Source organism: Syngnathus leptorhynchus, chromosome 2 (assembly GCF_054491065.1).
Source record: "Syngnathus leptorhynchus isolate UIUO chromosome 2, UIUO_Slep, whole genome shotgun sequence".
Taxonomy (NCBI): Eukaryota; Metazoa; Chordata; class Actinopteri; order Syngnathiformes; family Syngnathidae; genus Syngnathus; species Syngnathus leptorhynchus.
The window spans coordinates 12,731,701-12,755,111 of NC_141196.1; the positions used below are offsets into that span (position 1 = coordinate 12,731,701).

The 23,411-nt window shown below is 42.3% G+C and overlaps 1 protein-coding gene across 2 annotated transcripts in view; it reads left to right on the forward strand.

Annotated features, from left to right (window-relative positions):
• Nucleotides 1-23,146, forward strand: part of LOC147060808 (ATP-binding cassette sub-family C member 5) — a 28,596-nt gene extending 5,450 nt beyond the window's left edge. For both annotated transcript variants that reach the window (XM_085903407.1, XM_085903396.1), the window contains 26 exons: nucleotides 3,003-3,150; nucleotides 3,940-4,173; nucleotides 5,015-5,188; nucleotides 5,480-5,627; nucleotides 7,374-7,522; nucleotides 7,673-7,780; nucleotides 8,894-9,247; nucleotides 10,072-10,143; nucleotides 10,226-10,350; nucleotides 10,426-10,498; nucleotides 10,634-10,837; nucleotides 10,978-11,103; nucleotides 11,379-11,487; nucleotides 11,598-11,782; nucleotides 12,481-12,627; nucleotides 13,556-13,685; nucleotides 14,233-14,386; nucleotides 17,015-17,143; nucleotides 17,326-17,512; nucleotides 18,777-18,866; nucleotides 19,088-19,277; nucleotides 19,347-19,506; nucleotides 19,954-20,032; nucleotides 20,097-20,210; nucleotides 21,014-21,178; nucleotides 22,176-23,146. In XM_085903407.1, coding sequence (XP_085759533.1) covers nucleotides 3,003-3,150; nucleotides 3,940-4,173; nucleotides 5,015-5,188; nucleotides 5,480-5,627; nucleotides 7,374-7,522; nucleotides 7,673-7,780; nucleotides 8,894-9,247; nucleotides 10,072-10,143; nucleotides 10,226-10,350; nucleotides 10,426-10,498; nucleotides 10,634-10,837; nucleotides 10,978-11,103; nucleotides 11,379-11,487; nucleotides 11,598-11,782; nucleotides 12,481-12,627; nucleotides 13,556-13,685; nucleotides 14,233-14,386; nucleotides 17,015-17,143; nucleotides 17,326-17,512; nucleotides 18,777-18,866; nucleotides 19,088-19,277; nucleotides 19,347-19,506; nucleotides 19,954-20,032; nucleotides 20,097-20,210; nucleotides 21,014-21,178; nucleotides 22,176-22,268 — 3,847 coding nt within the window. In that variant the 3' untranslated portion in view covers nucleotides 22,269-23,146. The remainder of the gene's footprint in view (nucleotides 1-3,002; nucleotides 3,151-3,939; nucleotides 4,174-5,014; nucleotides 5,189-5,479; nucleotides 5,628-7,373; nucleotides 7,523-7,672; nucleotides 7,781-8,893; nucleotides 9,248-10,071; nucleotides 10,144-10,225; nucleotides 10,351-10,425; nucleotides 10,499-10,633; nucleotides 10,838-10,977; nucleotides 11,104-11,378; nucleotides 11,488-11,597; nucleotides 11,783-12,480; nucleotides 12,628-13,555; nucleotides 13,686-14,232; nucleotides 14,387-17,014; nucleotides 17,144-17,325; nucleotides 17,513-18,776; nucleotides 18,867-19,087; nucleotides 19,278-19,346; nucleotides 19,507-19,953; nucleotides 20,033-20,096; nucleotides 20,211-21,013; nucleotides 21,179-22,175) is intronic.
• Nucleotides 23,147-23,411: the final 265 nt, after the last annotated feature.

The window sequence follows — 23,411 nt, forward strand, 5'->3', positions numbered from 1 at the left end:
GTCATTCGCTGTCGTTGAAGAGTACCGTTACCACGGCATTGCAAATATGATGAGAGTACCTGTTGAACTGCAGCAGAAAAGAAAACAGATTAACAGTAACCGATTTGAAGAATGAGCCAGTCGCACTAAACCAAACGTAATACTAAAATATGCTGGCTGGTTTTGCTTCCTCACTTGCTTGGTAGCTGTGAATTTTTACCAAATTGGGTTACTCCTACGTAAGGTTGAAATCATTATTTTGAACACCACGCTATCATATATCAGTTCTGCCTGTCACTTCATGTCACTGGCATAGAAAGGTCAACAAAAACACATCCGTAAAAAATGGATAATCAATGGCAATTAATCGAAATTGCTCACCAAACCTTTTGCACCGAGAGATGTACGGACGATAAGAAGATGAACTTTTTTTTGTATTGAAAGAGCCATTGGGGCTCCGGCGTACAATAAACAGTAAGTGTGGACTATTACCACACAAATTATTAAAGGTTAAATACATTCCTGTGGTTGCCCCACATTTTTTTATTTTTTGGCATACTTCAAGATGTCTGTTTCTAGTGTACCATGCTTCTCGCCTGGAATAGGCTCCAGCTCATCCGACTTGTTACATCCAGTTCTTGCCGTTTCCTTTCATTTAGTTTTGAATTCCAGTTTCACTTGACACTGATTATAAGGCACTCATCGTATTTTCTTATTTCCATAAAATAACTTACACCGTCTGCAGAAAATGGTCATAATTTTTAACGTGCAACCATTTTATTTTATGCCATATTGTCAATATAAATGTAGTCATCCAAAACAAAGCATTATTATCTCTGTAAGGGCAGAATTTTCAATGTAGCGTACTTAATGTGGTGTCCAGTGAGTTTAACACCCAACCAGCACTGAGCTCACATTGTCCATGGTTGGCCAATGATGGTAGGCTGGAGCGCTGTCGCAAGCAGGGATTTAGTGTGTGTTGCCATAGTAGAAACAGTTACGCAACTCAGATGCACAGCAGAGACGATGGCGAGATGGTGGAGAAGGGAAAAAACTCACCCTGGGAGAGTTGACACTTGCCGGTGCCCAGTGAGGTGCGAATCTTCAATGCCATGTCTGAGCCAAAGCGCCTCTCAAAACAGCAGCTTGGCTGTCGACTGCTGGGAACGTTTCTTTTCAATCATCTCGGCGTAGATCCCAGTATGTGGCTCTTCTGCATTCAGAGTATTGTAATCGGGAGTATTAACAATTTATATCAAAGGGCAATAATAGTACAACCACAGTTGTGAACAAATTAGATGCCACCTGTCGTTCCTTTTGAGGTCACAATACCTTTATCAGTATTAACTATTCTGCTCAATGCTTGAAAGGAGAAGTCATCCCCAAAATTGTCTTTACAATTATGTTCTATGCGGCCTCACTAGTCTAAACAGGGCAATGGCGGCGTTCCGATGAATATTGCGTTTGGGGGCAGCCATTTTGGCATTTGCAGTCAACTGAAAACGACATCACAGTTGCTCAGGGCTCAGGTCACGACAAATCTCGGCTCAGCTGGCAAACACAAAACATACTAACGTCACATGACAAAAATCAGACAACATGTGACGCGTGATTGATCGGTACCTGAGCCCCGAGCAACCGTGATGTCCTTTTCAGTTGACAGCAAGTGGCAAAATGTCTGCTAATGAGATGGATCAAAACGGGTGGATTTTGCTGCATAATTCACATTCCATAAAGGCAACCTTCATCAGAATGCCTGCCGTGTTTATTCTTGTGGACGGGCACGGAACACATTGTAAAGAAAATGTTGGGGTTAACTTTGGTTTGAATAACATTTTAACATCATAACTGTGAAGTCTGCGGCTAGCACCCATCTGTGGCGGCATCACAAAAAAGGAGAAACAACACACATCTCGGGTATCGCTGAACTGAAGTCTCATGACATAAGGCTTCCTCTCCTGCTAATCTGCTGCTAACAGTAGTAGCCACTAATCCATTGAAAAAAAAAGTAATTTCTTCAGTGTGGTGCTTACAAATATGTATGTCCGTAGTTTCAAAGTTGTAAAGCTGCATTTTACTCCAGGAAGTGGTTTCTTATTCTTTATCATTTTTTAATTCAAATTGCATTCCTCGGGCTAAAATCAATACATTGGGTGCCATGCGGCTACTCACGCCGCAACATCCTTTGGTCCGTTTGAGTTTTTTGACATCAAGTCGTAATTATCAGGCTGCAGAAGAGTCGTCTTGGTTTAATGTTCTCTGCCTTTGATTGGTTTTTAATAAAGTCGTTAGGGTGTAAATTACTCTCGGCGGCCGCCTGGCAGTTGCTGCTTGAGAGGAGTCATTAGTAACCTGGCCAACATGATATTCCACACATTTTTACAGAGCATTATATCGCAATACGAGTGCATTAGACACGTCTTTAATACGTTCTTTCAAAATCTTAATTAAATGCTACATCATTCATGCAAGTCTGATTATAAAGTGTGTGTTAATCTGATGTTAATTGCAGCCTAATTGCTGATATTTTTCTCGTGTGATTGCCATTAAAATTAACCCAGGTTTGCTCCCTACTGTGCTCGGTGGCGAGAAAGTTCACATTTTTTAAAGCAAAACATAACTTAATTTCTGGAAATTAAAAGGGATAAGATGAAAACAGAAAAAGGCAAACTCTTGAACCATGGTGAAAACATTTCATCTGTCCTAGCACCAGGACCAATTGCCAATCGGTATGCTAGTAAAAAAAAAACATTGACATAAACATTGGCCAGCTTTTGCTTTTCAGCCTGTTCCACATGTGTCACCACAGTATATGACAGTTATTGTCTTTGTATTGTAGAATATATTACTGATGGCGAAAAATATACTGCTACTAAGTAAAGTTGCTTGAACATTGGAGCCACCAATTTCCATGATACATATTGGAAAAATGTTTCTGCTGTAAGAGCATGGAGTGGGTGTGCCATTGATCATTGATGGTAAAAATAACTACTAACTGTGTGTGATTGTTCTGTGTGTTCCAGGCTTGAATCGCTGTGGCACGACGAGCTAAAAACTCGTGGGCGTGAAGGGGCGTCCCTGACGAGAGTCTTTATGAGATTCTGCCAAACCCGAATGCTGGTGGCCATCTTTGCCCTCCTTCTCACAATGGTGGCAGGCTTTGTCGGGCCCGTGAGTACCTCCCGAATCCGCTTCTCCCTTGACACTCTGCTGATCAGGCGAGCCGAGCAATGCCTTCCAGGTTCTTTTTTGGCTCCTCAAGTTGGTGTTTTCTCCCCCTCAACTATTCCATTTTACGGAGCTCTAGATTCTGAAGTGACAACATACTGGCAGATTACAAAGCCTGTAGAAAATGAAAGCTCTATTTCCTCAGATCCTCAGCCATGCTTTGCTCATGCCGTTCTTTTCCCTTTGACATGCATGACAAAGTGTACTTTACCTCCAGCATGTCATGAGGTCACACAAGTAGACAATGCAATGAACTATGTTTGTATGTTTCATGTAACACGTTAAAACATAACACAAAAGAGGCTGCATTTTAATCACAGGGGATAAGCATATGATATGGTAATTGCAGCTAGCCCTGAAGCATACATAGACATAGATGTCAGTCTCCACTGTGTTTCAAAAAAATGCAATCATATAATCTTATTTACTTCACATGTAATTTGTAAACTGTGATTTTTGGCCCACTCAACTAATAGCCTTGGGTTTTTAGTTTTAAAACAATGACTCATTTGTCTGTTTTTGACAGTACACATGCTGACAAGATTTTTCTGAACGTATTCCCCATTAGTTTATTAGTCATTACATTTTGCTGAGAATAATAATATTTATTAAAACGATTTTCATATCAGGTGATAATGTCTGATAGTGTTCACACACCCTTGACTATGTAAATTGAACTTCTATTGCATTCTCTGGGACTATTATCTTACCTTCTCCATTCCTGTTTCCCAGGCACTACTGGTTCGAGCCCTACTGGAATATTCCCAGAGCTCCGAACGCTGCGTGAAATACGGCCTCTGCTTGGTTGCCGGGATCTTTGCTATGGAACTGATGCGCTCCTGGTCTCTGGCGCTCATGTGGGCCGTCAACTATCGCACAGCAGCTCGCCTCCGCGGGGCGGCTCTCACGTTCGCCTTCAACAGGATCCTCCGCCTACGCAGCACCAAAGACATCAGTCCCGGGGAGGTAAGGCGGAATCACTGAATTGTACCTCTCAGCAGAGCAACACAGGAAGATGATTGAGGCAGATTTAATTTCTACCCTTATTAAGTTCCATTGCCTGTGAGAACAGAGAGGTGTCTAAGCCTTCGAAGAGCCCTCATATAACACTGGCATTTGGGAATATGGAAAAACTTATTTTCCAATATTACGTTGCACTTTGGCAAGAGCTGTACTAGTCTTCTGCACGAATGCAATGGATGCAAGGAGGCCTAAATAAATCTCATATTAATTAATCAGGCAATGTTTTCACACAAGTATGTCAGAGGTTAACCAGTCTAATATCAATACATAAAAAAAGAAAACTTTTGCTTTTGACAGGAAGCAGATAAGTAAAAGAAACACAACAATCTCATGGCAATATAAAATTATTAAACAGGTACATAGAGGAGGGTGACAAAGAACTTTTTTTTTTTCTTCGTTTTTTCTTCGTTTTTTCTTCTTCACTGCAGATGGCCCTGCAAAGTGGGCATGCACTCCACAGACACATTAGCTTTGCATCAGTCAAGTGGGTGCTTTTAAGAATAGATTGAAGATGCTTTTAATAATGTATTTTATTTATTTATTTTTAATAGTAATAATGCATTCAATGAATTGATTTCTGTAATGATCAGAAGTTTTTGAAAAAGAAAAAAATACAATGGCATCCACCACACATCACAGCAGAGCGCAGAATCTAGATGAAATCCACCACCTATGCCACATATTGGACCTGGTTTTGGCTTGTCTAAAGTGTGATCTGCTTTCTGTCAAAAATGACGGTCTTGGGTATTGTTGGTTTTAATGTTCCACTGTGTTCCTCCTCCAGCTAATCAACATCTGCTCCAGTGATGGCCAGCGTCTCTATGAGGCCGTCTCTGTGGGCTGCCTGCTGGCTGGGGGGCCCCTGGTGGGCATCCTTGGTCTGACCTACACCATTTACTTCCTAGGTCCCACCGCTTTAATTGGATCAGCCATTTTCATCATCTTCTATCCTGCTATGGTGGGTTGAAGTTATCATCTCATTTCTAAATAGTTTGCTTTGTAGAAACCATGTCATTTTATCCTGTGCATCGAACTGTAACAAATATTGCAATCATTCTGTAGTTACGTACTTTCCCAATTGCACTCAGGCTCAGCTACCATTGGTATTGATGTAAAAGCCATTCATCCGTCCAGGCCCTGTTGGAGGGCCTGCAATGCAACCTAATGTGATTGTGTCTGCTTTCATTTCCTCTCCCATTTCTTATTTTTCTTGTCATCGTCGCCCCACGCTCTCTTCCCGTCTGGACAGATGCTCGCGTCAAGGCTGACAGCATATTTCCGCAAAAAGTGCGTGGTGGTAACTGACCAGCGCGTGAGGCTGATGAACGAGATCCTGAGCAGCATGAAGTTCATCAAGATGTATTGTTGGGAAGATGCCTTCGCGCAGAACATTCACAGTGAGTTCCCTGTCATGGTACATCAATGATTTCCAGCTTGTGGCCAGAAACGCAAAGTCATGCGGTCGCATGCTAATGAGGCTTGGCGTGGACTCATTTTAGCAGCTGTCCCTGAAGGTCCCGACTAACGTGAATTTACCACCTGGAAAAGAAAGTCATATGCTCTTAAATGGACTGGCAAGATAATCCCAACCATAAATCCATTTTCATTAGCTCGGTTAAGTCATCTCCCTGTGCTGCCCGCTATCCGAAAGGCCAATTTGAATCCCTTGGCCCCAAGGTTAATTTGCAAGGTGTTTGGAGCCTTACGATACAGAGAATGACTGTCGAGGTCCGCTCTACTTGCGCATGAATTAGTGACGGCCTTTTCTCACCAGGACCTTTGCTGTAGGTTGTTGATAAAGATCATTCTCCCCGTTTAAGTGGTATTCTCAATTAGCCTTTAGGGGCTTGTTTTAGCACTGTCCTGTAATTACTGGTTCGAATTATGATTCATCTGATTTACAAGATACCTCAGTCCACAGGGTTAAAGTGTCATGAAGTCATGCAGATTACCTTGCGTTTGGTGATGCTGGAAAAGCACGTTTAAGGAAATAAGCTAATGTGATTTTTGGATATATAGACCGAGCAGAAGCAGGACAGAAATAATTGATTTAGACTTGACAGGATTTTTTTTAGGGACCTTTGAAATAACATGTTTATTTTGGTCCGCTCATGTGTCCATCAGTGTGTCTACAGATACATAAAACTTTATAAATAATAACCACTCTCAAGCGCATTCGCTTTCAAACGGAAGACTACTTGAAAGACTGCTCGAAAGACAGTTGTGTCAAGACCGTTATGGAGAGAGACTTGTTGGTTGCACAGATAACGTAACCTAACAATGTCATCTTTTGATGAGCAGCATATACTTGATTGCTCAGTAAAATTGTCCACGCAGTAGGGAGCGAGGGGGTATTTGTTTTGGGCGATGTGGCTACTGCATGCGCCGCATATGCGAATCCACACACTAATTAAAAAAAGTGTAATTCAGGGCCTTGCTGATGAAATGCTAACTCCACAAGGGAAAATACAATCCATACTGTCTTTGTGAGGGATCACATTTGCCCGTAGTCATTGTGTTAAGGAAATCTGCACTCACCATTGGCAACAGCAGCGTATTATGCATGTGAGAACCGAGACTGCTCTATGACCCAGCAGCTGCAGGTAAGTAAGAGGCAACCTGCACGGGAATGATTCCAAACCAAAGTGAATTAAGCGACAGAATGGGACCATATGGCCCTTTGTTTCGTTTTACCCGGGGGACTTTTATCATCCAATTTAATATTAAATTTACATTCTAAGCTCGGGCTCACTTGCATGAGAGAAGGCCGCCCTTCCCCAAAAAAAGTAGGATGTGTGAAAGGGGTGCAATAATTCTTTGTTTATGGTTTTCCGAGTGTGATTAATATCAGTGAACTGTTTGAAATTATGGAGGAATAAAAGCATATGTATCCTTTCGGTTTGAACTTGCCTCAAACTTAGTCACTGACTCATTCGCATTAACTTCAACGATGGCAAATTGAGCTGAGTTCTGTGATGGTGCTGATTATTATTGTCTGGAGTGACAGTTGACCAGTCCAGGATGTAGTTCACCTATAGCAGGTTTCAGGCTCCCGCACCCCCGCGACCCTGAACGTGATAAAAGTATAGAAAATGGAATCATAGCGTGATGGCTTTAAACATTCCTGTTTGTCTTGTCAACAGAGGTGAGGTTAGAGGAGAGGGGGATACTGGAAAAAGCTGGTCTCATCCAGAGCCTCACAGTTGGTGTGGCTCCTATCGTTGTGGTGATAGCCAGCGTGTGCACGTTCACCCTGCACATGGCCCTGGGCTATGACCTTACTGCAGCAGAGGTATTGCACACAAAGACCATATTAATGAGACTCATACACTCACCAATTAGATACACATGCACAAACTAAAGAGAGCTGTTTCCAGAGATGTAGTAAATGTTAGTGATGACAAGAGAGGATCAAGAGAATAACTGATTTTTCCACACACAGGCATTCACTGTGGTTACCGTTTTCAACTCCATGACCTTCGCCCTAAAGGTCACGCCTCTGGCAGTCAGGTCCCTGTCAGAGGGCGCTGTGGCAGTGAAGAGATTCCAGGTGAGAAATACTCGTGAATTACCAATTTGTATTTAAAGCGCCCCCCTCCCTAGAAACTCCCACTTACAACCAGTCCCCCACCACACCTGTGTTAACAAATATTTTGCAAAAGTCACATGTTAGTGGCACATATTTTCACACAGACAGCAAGGGTTAAGTAAGCAAAAGCACCAAGAGGACATTCTGTTTATCTGCAGTTTCATGATGAAGACACAGTGTGCTTGTTGGTGTTGTAAATAGAGTGGAACTTGTAAACTTAGTCATCTTTGAATCCAGAATTTAGCACATTCCTGCCTCGCCGCTTAGAGGTTCAGGGTTTGAATCTCTTCTTCCCTTGTAGCGTATTTCTTATTGTGCTTCATCACATATTCACAAAATATGCATGTTGGGGTGTACTCAAAATTAAGTGCCCATACGTAGGTGCAAATGTGAATTTGAAGGGTTGAGCCCTGTGATTGGGTGGTAACCAATCTTGGGTGTACCTCTCTCATAAAAAAGGTCAGAGCTAGTGGGGCAATTGGGCGGGGGGGGGTAGAAACATTCTCGGGACCCCCAGAAGCAAGACATCTGGGTATTTCTTTTGGGGGGAGGGGGTGATTCAATTTTTTGCGGTCCCCCCTAAGATACACTTGGCCACCCTATGTGCATGCCACCCCCAAGGAAAAAATCCTAGTGCCACCAGTGCTCCAGCTGACTAGCAACCATGATAAGGGCTTTTTAGAAAATTGATAGTTAGTATGTAATCACAGTAAAACGTTTCATACATTTACAGTTACTAGTATACCTTTTGATATTATAAGTCCCAAATCCTTGTTTTTGATGAACACTGAGCCTATTATGCCAGTTAATTGTGGTCATGATGGTGGTACTTTAATGGGCCAATTTTTTATTTTTTTTTAGATGATACTTGCTCGAAAATGTTTTTGAACCCGAGTCAACATGCAATTGAGCTGCTTTTTGAGGTCTTAAATAAATCAGCCCCGTAATGATAACACCAGCTTTACCGCAACCTATACACAATCCTCTTGAAATCTCTATATTAGACGGGTGATTGATGGAGAAAAATTCCCTGCATATGGATCATAAGTCATCTAAGCTCTACTGTCTCCACAGAGACTTTTTAAGATGGAGACCCGACAAGCTGTGTTGATAAAAATGCAAGACCCTTGCAATGCGGTGGAATTCCAGGACGCCACACTGGCGTGGGAAAAAGCGCGAACCCCAGCGACCAAGCCTAACCCACCCCCCAAGAAGCAGTGTGGGGGGATGAAACGTATGCTGCGGCGGGAAAGGCTCAGCCTCTACATCGCCACGGATGACAGCAAAGAACACAAGGAGAACCTCAACGCCCTGAGTCTCCTCACCAACATGGAGCAGGAAAGTCCACAAAGTACCATCTCCTCCACGAAAAGCATCCGGCCTCCACTACACAAGACGCTGTACCGTATTGACCTGCGTATTAAGAGGGTATGAGAACCACCTTCAAAGAGATGTCTTCATTTCGTGTCAAACTCATTTTCACCATAGGCTACATCATTGATATGGTTACCCTCGGGGGTGGCAGTTATAACGCTGAGAGCAAACTGCCCATGGCGTGTAACGGTATCCCAAAAAACACCTTAAAAACTTGGTTTGAACTCATGGTTTCGTGACACAGTAAGGGAAAACTGTTCTTCAACGCTTAGTTTCAGCATGCAGACGTAGGAAACAGTAAACATACGTATTATGTTGTTTTATGTACAGTGTAAATATTTTTACTGTAGAACCTTTAACCTCTATCCCTAGAGGCCGAGAGTGGCTGCTGAAGTGTTGCGTTCGTACTGGACCTTGGCGATTATTAGAAAAGAATAATAATTGTGATTATTTTGCCTTACATTGATTTCATGTTTAATAGAAATAATTATTCATTGATTTGAAAACTATTTCTTCAACTACCAAAACTCAACGACTCAACACTACCATAATACCGTCAATTTTCTGTTAGCTTGTCAATGGGACCATACATTTATTTTTAGCATCAGCACCGATGATATTTTCCAAAGTATTTAAATATACATTTCGTCTAATTTTTGTTGTGTGTTAAGTGTTATTGTGAACACGTCACATGCTAGCTACACGAGCAACACAACGCAGTCAGGGTACCCCTCAAAACCTCCGGAGCTTGCAAACACCGAGCGCAATTCGGCACGTTAATCGTTTTTCTTCGATTATAACGTTTTTATGATCGAGGGAAGCTCAAATTGTGATTTAAAAGTTTTGTGTGACCAATGTTGTTCCTGTTTGCTGTCTAGGGTTCATTGGTCGGGATCTGTGGTGGTGTTGGAAGTGGAAAGAGTTCTCTTCTCACAGCACTGCTGGGACAAGTATGAGCCACATGCCGGAATTGTATCTATAGCAAGTAGTCCTTCAATCTTTTCATGCGCTGATCTGCAACGTGCGTCACAGATGACCCTTTTAGAAGGAAACGTCGCGGCCAGCGGAGGCTTCGCTTTTGTCTCCCAACAAGCTTGGATCCTCAATGACTCCCTGAAAGAGAACATCCTCTTTGGGAAGGAGTTTGAGCAAAACAAGTAAGTTATGATTACGTGCGTTAGCAGCAGACACAGTCAAAGGGATCACAAATTTAACCGTCTATTCCTCTTCAGATATGATGCTGTTTTGGAGGCATGCTGCCTCCTCCCAGATCTTGCAGAACTGCCTTATGGAGACATGACAGAGGTATTACTAAGTCTCTTTTCTGTCTGCTTCCTTTTGTGCCGCCAAATTAAATTCACCCCAAAAGTCAGAAGAAGCAGTTCCGATTCAAAGTTGAGTGCAACAGCATCAAGAGGATTGCCTTTTCTTTCTTTGCAGATAGGAGAGAGAGGAGCAAATCTGAGCGGGGGCCAGCGTCAGAGAGTGAACCTGGCCCGGGCACTCTACAGCCAGCGCCCCATACTCCTCCTGGATGACCCTCTCAGCGCTGTAGACGCGTGCGTGGGTGCTCACATCTTCAAAAAGGCAATACTGGCAGCGGCCAAAGGCAAGACTGTGCTCTTTGTGACCCACCAGCTGCAGGTGAGGAAGAGGCAACCTGCTCGGGAATGATTCCAAACCACATTTAATTGAAATACTGCTGGCACTTTGTTGCAGTTTTACCTTAGGGATGACTTTAATCATTCGAATCAATGCTACATTTCCATTTTGCCGTTTTTCAGTTCCTGCCAGAATGCGACGATATTATCCTCATGAAGGACGGGCAGATAGCCGAGCACGGCACTCATGCTCAGTTAATGGCTAAGGAGCGTGACTATGCTGCTCTGTTCAGCAGTATGCAACAGGAGGTAAGGCCAGGGGCAGCAAAAAGAGCTTCTTTTCAATAAGGCACTCACTCCCGCTACAAAATAACACTGCGATCTGAATAATTCATAATCTCATGGGAAAAAAAACAGCCATTAGCTTGGAAATGTTTATACAAACCAAACCAGGTCCTCCTTTATAATTGGCCCCATTGAGTTACTGGAGGGCTGCTAAAAATCCCGTCACTGCTAAAACTGTGTCACAGCCACCATGTACAGTTGTCACTTGCCTTATTACTTTCTTGTTCTTATTTCCATAGAGTCTGGTGAGAGAAAATTTTAAAAACAAACAGCATAAGGTCACTGCAGTGAAGGTTTGCCATGTTGAGGAAATAACTGAGGTCCACCAAAAGCCACCAGGCCAAAAAGGTGATCAAATTGGATGCTTGAAGGCTCGAAATCTTCTTCATTCACATGATGCATTTATTGTGTCTAATCAGCTGTTTTCTTGTTTTGTTTTGTTTTCTCTCTCTTTTTAGACCAACTCATGAAAGCTGAAGAGAAGGGTTCCGGCGCTGTTTCTTTTGCCGTGTACGGCACCTACATCAGAGCAGCAGGAGGTCCAGTGATTTTCATTCTCAACATCATCTTCTTTCTCAGCACCACCGGCAGCATCGCCTTCAGCAACTGGTGGCTGAGTCATTGGATTAGGCAAGGCAGCGGGGTGAGCCTGGATCTTTGCTCTTTTACTCTATTCTTTTTTTTTTTTATTGCACCACAACCAACTTTTCAAAGGTGTATGAATAGTATATTATAATCATACAAAAGGAACAAAGCAGGAAATGGAGACTGGAGACGCCAGAGGTTGTTGGTAATGACCACACAATTCATTGACCGCATTTGTGCAATCCCGCAAATTTGACTCGATATTTTGGAAGTTTTGATGCATTCTTGAAGTCACAAAACGTGTTTTTAACATTGGTTATTAACGTTCCAATTTCTGCTGGTGAAAAAGTTGTTCTTAGTCCTTTAATAATCGCTGTCTCTTTAACAAGCAAAATGAAAACAATGCTGTTGAGTCAGAATGCCAAGATAGCCCTATAAGCATTATTCTGAAGGTGGGTGATTAAAAAAATAAACCTAGTAAACTGCACAACTGTATGCATAATTAAAAACAAGCGCAAGCGGTGAGCAAGAAGATGTGCTGCAAAGCAGATGGCGCCTTTTGAGAAATGAACCCACAAATGAAAACAATGCAGTGATGAGTGATTGCGATGTTTTGTTTTGGTTTTAAACTAGAGTGCTTTCCTACATTAATTAGGGTGAAATGTAACAACATGGGACCCCAAAAAGTTTTGTTCTTCATTTTTTTAATTGACTTCACCTTATTAATGTCTTGCACCATATGCCTCCCCCCCCCAGAACGCTTCATTAATCTCAGCAAATGAGACGTTGGTGAAGGACAGCATGAGGCTCAACCCTCACATTCAGTTCTATTCGACCGTTTACATCATCTCCATGGGCACCGCTTTGTTTCTCAAAACCATTCGAGGCCTGGTGTTTGTGAAGGTAAGAGCCCCGCGGTGCTTTCCTCACAGGCAACCTTCTCTCATCCTCAAACCACAACCAACAAGCTTGAGGCCTTTAAAAAGCAAGGAACCAAATTTATCACTGGGGTTGTGCGTTCTGACCAAAAAATCATATCTCAATATTTTTGCTAGATACATCCAATTTTTGTACCAATTTTTCCATACACAACTCAAGTAAGATAAGCGCACCATACCTTAACTGCAATAATTGTCCAAATATACCAATGTGCGCTCAGTACATTTAGTGTATTTCTTTGAAAAATGAATCAACCTTTTTTTTTTTTTAATGTAAAGTTTTAATCGTAGTCTTGTGAAATTGCCTGGCATTGTCCTGGCTTCCACAGCCTCTGTTATATTAGAAAAATGCCTCTGGGCCAACTCCATTTATCCGTCCATCATTTTTCCCAGCTTCAGAATGTCTGCCATTGATGTGTCAGCAGATGCACCTTAGTGTGTGCTTTTTGCTTTTACTAGCTAACCCGCTGCCCCTGCCTTGCAAGAGGTTAGTTAAGTTGCCATGTTAATGTAGAGCACTTGAAATGTGTCAGTTTTCAAAGAGGTTCCTTTGATTATTTTCCCCTCATACCCTGAGCTACACTGACAACCTTGGGAGTGTTGAATCCGCTATTAATAGAATTAATCTGTTTCTCTACTGCCACGTCATTTCTCAACAAACTGAAGTGCCATCCGATTTAAAGGTCACGACCTTTATGCTAGAGGATTTGACAGCATAGAACCACAAACTTACACACAACTGCAAACATTAAAAGCATGAATCTTTATCTACCCATGCTGTGTGCATTGAACGTGACTAACTGTGTTTTTCCAAGCCGCAACAGTTTCTCTCAGCTGTACGGTTCCACGTATCGCCTCTCGTATTCTAACGCCCGTGTTGGTTTTGTTGACAGTGCACAGTGAAGGCGGCCTCCGTGCTCCACGACAATCTGTTCCACCGACTCCTCCGCAGCCCCATGCGCTTTTTTGACACCACGCCTCTGGGCCGCATACTAACCAGATTCTCCAAGGACATGGATGAGGGTGAGAACAGATAGGTTATATCATTTTCTACACTCTTGTCATCCTCTCACTGGATAGAGCATAGTTAGTAGCCACATTTATGAGCAAAGTCAAGCTGACTGAGGTGCATTATGTTTAGTAAGCAAAAGCGCTCTGACATTGTCACACCAGAAGTGACATCATGCGGACGACCCAGCCTGTGAATTTGGACACTGTTAGCTAGAGTAGCCTGGCTGTAATATAAAGCGTTAGCCACTGTGGTTACAGTGGCAGTGGCATTTGAGGCTACTGGCATGTATGGATTCCAATTTGTTCTAACTAGCAGTGGTAAGTCATATTCAATTCGTTAAAATGTTATTTAAGTAACGACTACTAAAAAATGCAAATTCATTCCCCCTGCAGTTTGTGAAGCAAATTATAGCATGAGATTACTGTATCTGCTATCACTCTTTACTGTAGAACCAAATTTGTTGAAGCAAAGATTATTATTATTGTTAGTTTACGAGTTTGGAGTTGACTTTGTAGCTTCTTCTTTTTGTCTTACGCTGCTGATGTTTTCTCCTTAAAGTTGATGTGCGTCTGACCATGCAAGCTGAGATGCTGCTGCAGAACCTCACTCTGGTGCTGTTCTGCCTGGCAATGGTTGGTATCGTCTTTCCCTGGTTCCTCATCTCCATCCTGCCCCTGGGAGCCTTCCTTTTCCTTGTCAACCGTGTCTGCAGGTCAGTCAGACTCACATTCTCGACAGTCTTGCTCCAATGTTTTAGTTTGACAACATTAAGGGCTTGTAAAATTGGCCTGCCGAGAGTATGATCTCATGATTATGGATTAGATAATGCAGATAGCTTGCATGCACGAGTTCTTTCCGAAGAAGTAAAAGCGCAGTAAGTGCATTGTTATCTTTATTTCCGAGCATGCCAACTGCTATCAGTAACTGGTTTCCTTTTTACAGCTTCTCTCTGATATAAATGATTTAGACCAGACAGGCGCTTCTCTTTTTCTGCAGCTCTGCACAAATTTAGCAGTAGATGTTGGTTATGAGCTCCTTGGCATCTTTGGATAGATGCAAGGTTTTCCCTTATAAAACTGATACTGCTGTTGTGATGACTGAAATCAAAAGGCATTGAGAAACAAACTGCATGTGTGTACTGACCACATGTGCTTCCCAAAACAGTTTTTAACATGAATGTTACTAATAACATACGAACTTTGGCAATTATATTAGGAGTTTTAGATCCACTTGAAGAATGGAAATTGACATTTTTGAAAACAAATGTTGTGTTTGTGCTTTTATCACCACTCGTGTTTTTATTTTAGTACTGTATTCCAACATTTTATGCCCACTAAAACCACATTACATTGATAGTAGTAGAATCAGTAACGCCTCACAATAATTTACTATACTGCTTGAATGCATATATTCATTTTGTTTTTTCAACCTCACAATTGACTGGGGGGGGGGTTAAAATGACAAGCCCCGTTTAATGATGACGTCAACCACTAGCCTGGCATGTACCGTATTGGCCCGAATATAACACAACCCCTAAGACGGCCCCCTCTTTTTCAATCTACTAGGCTAATAATCTTATGAAAATCTGAATAAATTAAAAATGTATGAAATAAACTGCTATCAAACTTGATTGCAAGTCCTAAAAAGGCTCTAAAAATGTCTGTAGTAATTGCTACAGGTTAATTAATAATTGGTTATATTATATTGTTCCTAATCGTGACTATTCTTTGCCCCTAATGAATCATAGCACAATACTACACAATCCAACTCTTGTCTTTGTGATACTGGATGCTTGACATTTGGACAAATCTCTGACTTATGAGCCCTTTTATTTTGTTCTCCAAGCAATGCAAGGTGATTTCCTCTGAACATGGTAGAGGCTGATTGCCTGAAATGACCCATTCAGAAAGAAGGGTGTACAAAAACAAGTTTCCTTTTCCTTCATTGATTGTGCTCAGCACACACTATGATTGTAAGACTGCCTGTAGTGTCTGAGTCTACAAACGAGCATACATTCAGCCCTGCAAATTTATGAAAGCACCTTTTATAGCACCTTGTTTTGCATCAGCAGATAAGCATCAGGCGCCGTCAACTATAAATCTCATTGCACGTGTGTGTGTCTGTGTGTGAGTGTGTGTATGTGCCGACGGCTGTCGTCAAGGCAAGTTTGAATCGATGTAAATTTATAGCCGAGCTCCCAATCACTGCACGGGCCTCTGACTAACAACTTAACGCGTCAAACTGCATTTTTTGTTTTTTTGCTATTTTTTTTCTTCAATGTAGGTCTGATACAGTTATCCTTACTTGAATTTAGAAAAGACTTTTTTCATGTGCGGTGCACTCACGAGAGATCTCATCTCGCTAATACGTAATGATCACCCTTGGCAATTTTTAAAGCGATCTTCCCAAGATTTGTGGCCATGTTACATCAAACTCCTGTCAAAATTACCCACTTCACTTCTAAAGCAGCTTTTTTATTACTAATACATTTTGAAATAAAACTGCCCAGAGCGTAAACATGTTTGTCAAGATCAACGCATCCAAGAGGCAAAGCTCGTTGCATCTCTTTTCTCAGGTTTTGGGAGAAAAGTAAGACCTTCTAGTCGAGGCCTCTAAAAGTAGATGAGACGACTCCCACCTTTAGTCAATATATCTCACTCAAACTATTTTGCCGTGTCCAGGGTCTCTCTGGATGTCCATCTGTTTTTGATGATGCTCAGAATATTATTATAATAGTGGAAAACAACCAGCACTCTGCCAGGAGAAAAGATATCTCAGGATAGAAAAGCTCCGCAGTCATTTGTCATCCTTGCTAATTCTAATACCCATTTCTCAAGGTTGGTTTTAGCACTGATGTGTTCACAAGATGTCTAATTCTTCTCAGATATTCAAAGGCACATCAGATATTGCCTGTATAAGTCAGCATTTCTCCACCTGAAAGGAGGGGGGGGGGCGAGAACGTCTGTCAGTAATGCTGTTTCAGCCGTTTATTGAAGAAAACAGTCAGACAGTATCATTAGTGAGGTGACATTTGCACAAGTTAGCTCACTAACAACTTAATGGGGAAATGTGGATGAAATAATTCTGGAAAAAATGAAGGGAAAAAAAAAAGCGTTTTCGCTGTCACTCTACAATATTGATGTGGATGGACGTATGAACCACAATGCATTTTCTATAATTATTGAATAATTTTGAAAAATTACAAATAATTTACTTGTGCTTAAGAATCTATGCGTATCTACCCAATCAAATGTCCTATGTGTGAATTGAGACACTGAGTCTGGATTCTGACAAATAATTCAAAGTAAAGGAGATCAATGTCCATTTTTTTTTTTGTCAGGGTTTTGATTCGTGAGCTGAAACGGCTGGAGAACATCAGCCAGTCGCCATTCACCTCTCACATCACCAGCAGCCTCCAGGGCCTCTCCATCATTCACGCCTATGGAAGGAAGCGTGACTTCCTCCAACGGTGAGCTTTAATAAATATAATGTCTTCCGTGCAAGCGCACTTTTACTTGCTTTAGCCTCACCTCCCCCAGTGGGGATTCTTAAAAAGTTGTCCTTTTATCTCTGCTGGTCATATTTCTCGAAGGTTTGTTCAGGAGCCCTCAGTGAGCAAGGATGAAATGAGTTTTTGCTTCTGTTTGGCAGATATCAGGAATTGCTGGACAATAACCAGGCCTCCAACTACCTCTTTAGCTGCGCTATGCGTTGGCTGGCCGTCCGCCTCGATCTCATCAGCATCTTGCTCATCTCCGCCGTCGCTCTCATGATTGTCTTCATGCACCAGCAGATACCTCCCGCCTATGCGGGCCTGGCCATGTCGTATGCGGTGCAGGTTCGTAAGCCTTTTCCAACATGTCGCAATTAAACCACATGACACCCGGAGCCTTTTCTCACATGATTAATGAGGTCACAAATACTGGGAATGCATTTCTATAGCAAGAGCGATGAGCGGCGTCCATTTAAAGCTCGCAAAAGCCACATCGTGAGCCAAAAGTGCAACACAGTCGCAGCGGCTTTGAAAGTAGGTCATAACCACATATTTAGTCTCTTGGTTATTTTTTACTTTTTTGTGGTATAGATTTGACATGAATAATTAGCTACACTATATGCCTTATTTCAAATAGTGGTTGGGGCGGTGAGGCGTCTATTTTTCTTCATTTTTGTATACGTTGTTGCTCGTGTACTGGAATTGATGTTAACTGAAATGGAGTTTAAAGAAATAGAGAAATGCAGCTAAACTGGGCCGAATAAGTGACAAAGAGTCGACTGGAACATTAACTCACACTGTCAAGTGGGCCGCCGCTCATGTACAGTACACTAACTGCCAAACTCTCACATGGTGGGCATTGGGGCGAAGATCATTCTCAACTTTCTCTCCACGCTTTATTTGGTCTACTTGTATGGGTACTGCTGTTTTGTTTAGCAACAGGGTTCAAATGGGCTCAGCAGTTCAACTCCACGTGAACTAAAATTATTGATTCAATTTTTTGTTTTTGCGAAAAAGCAGTTGCTTGCTAATATTTATCCATCTGTACCGTTTGTCCCCACGGCGGTCGCGGGCATGCTGGAGTCTATCCCAGCAGTCATCGAGCAGTCGGTGGGGGAAACCCTGAATTGGTTGCCAGCCAATTGCAGGCCACACAGAGATGAACCATCCGTACATGCACTCACACCTATGGGCAAGCATGTTTTTGTGCTGTGGGAGGACACTGGAGTAATCCCGGGAAAACCCACGCAGGCATTGGGAGAACATGCAAACTCCACACAGGGAGGGCCAGAGGTGGAATCCAACCCGCGACCCTCCTAACTGAGGCGGGCGTGCTAACCAGTGCCGCCAGCCGCTTGCTAGTACTGTATCTTTTTTCTAAAAGAAAACCAAGTGTCATTATTTCAGTTCATAGAGGATATTGTCGGTTTGAATGCAAAATTGGAATTATAAATGCACCCAGCCACTGTATCCATTGATTAATTGATGGGTAGCTGGAGTGTGTTTCATAATAATAATTCAAAATGCATCGTGTCAGTCGTTAACCTTCCACCTCTTTCTTTTTTGCTCTCTCCCTTTCTTTCTCCTCAATGCTTGATCTCACCTGCAGCTGACTGGCCTGTTTCAGTTCACTGTCAGGCTCCTCACAGAGACGGAAGCTCGCTTCACATCAGTCGAGAGAATTAATCACTATATAAAGGTAAGTGACAAATACACCGACGTACCCTGGTACTCCAAGCTATCAGATTCATGGCATGTCCCGGCATACCTGTACATGGTTTTCGGGGAAATGTTTTATTTGCGTGGTGGCAGGCTTCAACATGCAACACTCCTCATGACTGAAAATGTGTCATGGATGTGACTGGATGAGTCTAAATTCTTGAATTCTTCAAAACTTGCGTGTTTTATTATTTGTCTCAGTCTCTAGAAAGTGAAGCACCATGCAAAAGTCAGTCAAACACTCCCGCCCTCTCCTGGCCTGAGCAAGGAAAGATCACCTTTCACAACGTGGACATGCGTTACCGCGACGGCCTGCCGTTAGTGCTGAAGGGTCTGTCCTTCACCGTCCAGCCAGGAGAGACCATCGGCATCGTGGGCCGCACCGGATCAGGTCGGTACCCCGCAGCTTTCACTTTTTGAATCAATCTCTGCCGTCGTATTGACGCCCTCTCCTCTGCAGGGAAGTCCTCTCTGGGTCTGGCTCTATTCAGACTTGTGGAGTTGACGAGTGGCTCCATCACCATTGACGGAGTCAATATTGCCCGAATCGGCCTGGACGACCTGCGGAGCAAACTTGCCATCATCCCTCAAGAGCCCGTGCTCTTCATCGGCACTGTCAGGTGATTCGCTCTGACATATTTGCTCGAGCAAAGTTCAAGCTTTGCTATCTGATAAATGAAATAGATTTTGCGCTATGGTCCTTGCTTGACAAAACTGTGTTGATATTTCAAATGGCTCACAATGAACTAAATGTGTTCTGACATGCAGTAAGTTCTAAATAATGTAACAGTAACTACGTATCATAACCCAATTGTCAGATGGTCAATAAAACAGAACTTCCTTAAATGGGCGTCCGCCCTGCTTACATTAACATCTCTGAACAAGTGGAGTCTTCAATGAACAGAGATGTTTTTGAAAGAGAACTGAAAGGCTGCAAATTTGAACCCTCAACCTTTGAGTTGTGAGGCTGGTGCCCTCGCATAAAATCATGTTACAATGTGACTGGAGAAGTGTGTGAACCCCTCCTGAGTGTCCTAATGTCAAATGGGTATTTGTTTGTCCAACAGGACCAATTTAGACCCATGGGACCAGTACTCCGACTCGCAGATATGGGAAGCACTAGAGAAGACACATATCAAAGAGATGGCAAGTGATGACATGCCATGCAGCAAATGAGCCTCCATTGACACTCATGTGTGATCCTCCTCAGGTGAGCCAGCTGCCTCACTCCCTCCATTCCGAGGTGACGGAGAACGGCGAGAACTTCTCGGTGGGCGAGCGCCAGCTCTTCTGCGTGGCCAGAGCGCTGCTGCGCAACAGCAAGGTGCAGCTTGTTCACGTTTACCACTCGACCGTTGCTTGGAACGTATAGCTCAAGGAGACGTTTTATATTCGAGGTTCATGATTTAAATAAAGCAACATATTTTCATATACTGAATGAGTTAGCCTGAGACAGCATTGCCCCCTATTGCCCTGTATCATAACTGCAGGCCTTGACAATGAATGGGAAGTGCAATTCAGTCTGAGATGCTTATCCTCACAAGGTTGCAGACGTGCGACATTTTTCTTTATTCAAAACGCTCATTTAAAACATTTCATTCGTTCTGACCTTTCTTTCCTTTCTACCTTCCTTCCCTTGCCTGTGTTTTGTTTGGGCATCCTTATATCTGTTAGATTAGACCCCTTAATAATTTGATAGCTGACTTGGCCGTTGTGTCGATGTGATCTTTCCTGCTGGCTTTGTATCCTCTTATCTATGACACACATGGCACACTTATTAGTTGATTTCAGTTAAAGTCAACTAACTGAATATGTATTCAGTTACATGGGCTAGGCAGAGTCGCCTTCCTTGTTTTCTGTTTGTCTCCCTACTCCCTTCCCGTCTGTCACACCTATTTTTTCTTCATCCATCCTTACATTATTCTGTTTCTCATGTAAGTGTGCTTCTCCGTCTTTCTTCCACCTTCGACCTTTGTTTTGTCTTTCCTTCCATTGTTCACCCTTCATTGCTTGCCCCAGACCAGCTTTTTGTTTTCTTTTGTTTGACTTTTTATTATCTTATCTCACCATTGTTAAAACAACTACAAACTACTAATACGCTATTCAACATTTGCCGCATTGTCTCAGATCCTCATGCTGGATGAGGCAACGGCGGCCATCGACACCGAGACCGACGCGCTGATCCAGGAGACCATCCGCTGTGAATTTGGCAGCTGCACGCGGCTCATCATCGCCCATCGTCTCAACACCGTAATGAACTGCAGCAAGGTCATGGTCATGGACAACGGCCAGGTGCGGCGCCATTTCAAAATCCATTAGCACATTGAAACAGACCTGATGGTAATGTACACTTGCATCAATTACCACGTAGTCAAGAAGCCTGCATGCTAATCATGGTTCTAATTAGACTTTTTCAAGGAACTTCGAAGGTTCATCAGCTTACAATGGATCAGCCATAAAGTGGTGCACTTAGTAATTCAACCAAAATGTTCTGAAAAAAGTATGTCTCAAAAATCTAACGAAATTATTATTTGTAATGTGTATGACTTAAGCGCAGATGGTATTTAAAAGATAACTCTGGAGTTTTTGTTTTTGCTGTGGATGAGGAAAAGGTGTGGGAATAACTATAGAACCAGAACTTGCTGCAACTTTGGAAAGGGTTTGACTGCAAAGTGAATTATGTCTTATACGAAAAAAGTTGTAACAATTCCATCCATCCTTTTTATTGCGCACATCCTATTTAGAGATACCCAACGTAAACAGCGTGTAGCCGGAAGCATTAATGGCTAGTGACGAGCATGAAAACCACATCGTCACATCTCAGAAGTCAACCAGCTTCACAAAACCGATTGTTCTGCCGTGTAGTGCAAAACACTAGTCCAGATGGAGAGGCAGCTCTATTGTGATAGTCACCTTAAGGATCTTTACGCCTTTGATAACTTATTTCTGTGTGTCGTGGCACCCGTTGGCCCTCGTCAAATCCCGACGGAGGTAAACTGGCTTTGTTGTAGCTTTTGTTCTCTTTCTTGCTCAAAGAGTTGTTTTTGCGAGACTAAGGAGTAGAGGGTAGAAAGAGTCACACTTGCAAGAATTAAGTAGATGTGTAAACCACGATAAGCATGTAGCCTGAAATGACCTTTTTTTGCATACGTTTCGTGGCACACCATCAAAACGAAATTCCCAAAGCATATACCTACTGAAAATACTGACGTTGTGTTCTTTGCATTCCGGCCGGGTCTGATATTTTGTGATCTATTTTCTTAAATGATCTTTCTTTTTTCCCCCCTAGATTTTGGAGTTGGACCATCCCCTGACCTTGCTTTCAAACGAAAACTCCAAATTCAGAAACATGATCGAGGTGTCCTTAAACCAAAGCAAATAAAAACCTGGAAATCATGCACGCTATGCACAAAGAAAAATACAACTCAATAATCAAGTCAAGTCAAGTTAAATCCTTAAGGGAGTTCAAAACAACAAAAAAAGACAAATAACATATGGTAGATTGTTATACGTAGTAGCAATGACAATGTGACTGATGACAAAAACCAAAGATCCTGGGTTCATGTTTCTCTGAACAGCATTGCACGGTACAAATGACTCTTTTACTTCCACAACACCTGCAAGCCAAATGCTACTCTGCAAATGAAACAGAGCAAGAACTCTGTCGAAGGCACTTTATTCAAATTGATGTTGACATGTTTCTTTTTGGTCCTCTGCCTCCAAGAGGACCGCTACCTAGTTCTTTTCATAGTGTAGGTCCTTAACCTTCAAACATAATGATGTCGGTAGCAATTGTTTTCACTTTAGTTCATGTAAAATTATATATTCAGGAACCATATTTATGAGGCACTTAAGTCACGTACAAGGTTTTTCTCAGATGTTTGAATATGTGCCTAGAGCTGCGCAAAGGTACATTTTGCAATTAACCATGTCGTTTAACACTGCATATCAGTACTGTTACGCTCAAACTGTTCCTCTTAATCTTGATGCTGGAATTGAAATGCACCTATTGTTTGTAAGGCCACTGGTTGGTACAGTGTATCTACCTGTAGCTAAGTCAATGTGTCTTCACAAAAGCTGAGGATTGTTGTTGTCTGCCTTATACTGTATGATCGCGCTAAACAATCACGAGTGCAATACGATTGAGTGCATTGCTGCATTTTCCACATTGCCTTTTGTACATAGTTTAAATTTCTAATGTGTAGATTTTGTAAATGGTTGAGTTTAAGAGGAATTGTTTTCTTTTGTTTGCCAATAAAAAAAAAAATTCTATGATTTTCAACGTATTGGATTCTTTGTGCAGCCAGTATATAGGACTAGAAATTGCAGCAATATTTTTTCTAAAGTATGTCTGTCTTGTAAATTGGATATTGGAGAATGTTGGTTGAAACCACACCCGCTTCTAATTTGACCTGAAAAAACGTATGCTAATTTGTCTTGCATCTCTTGTACCTGTCTGTACATGCTACATGTTCGAATATCAAAACGATAGTGCCGTACAGCCTTCGGTGGCTGAAATATGATC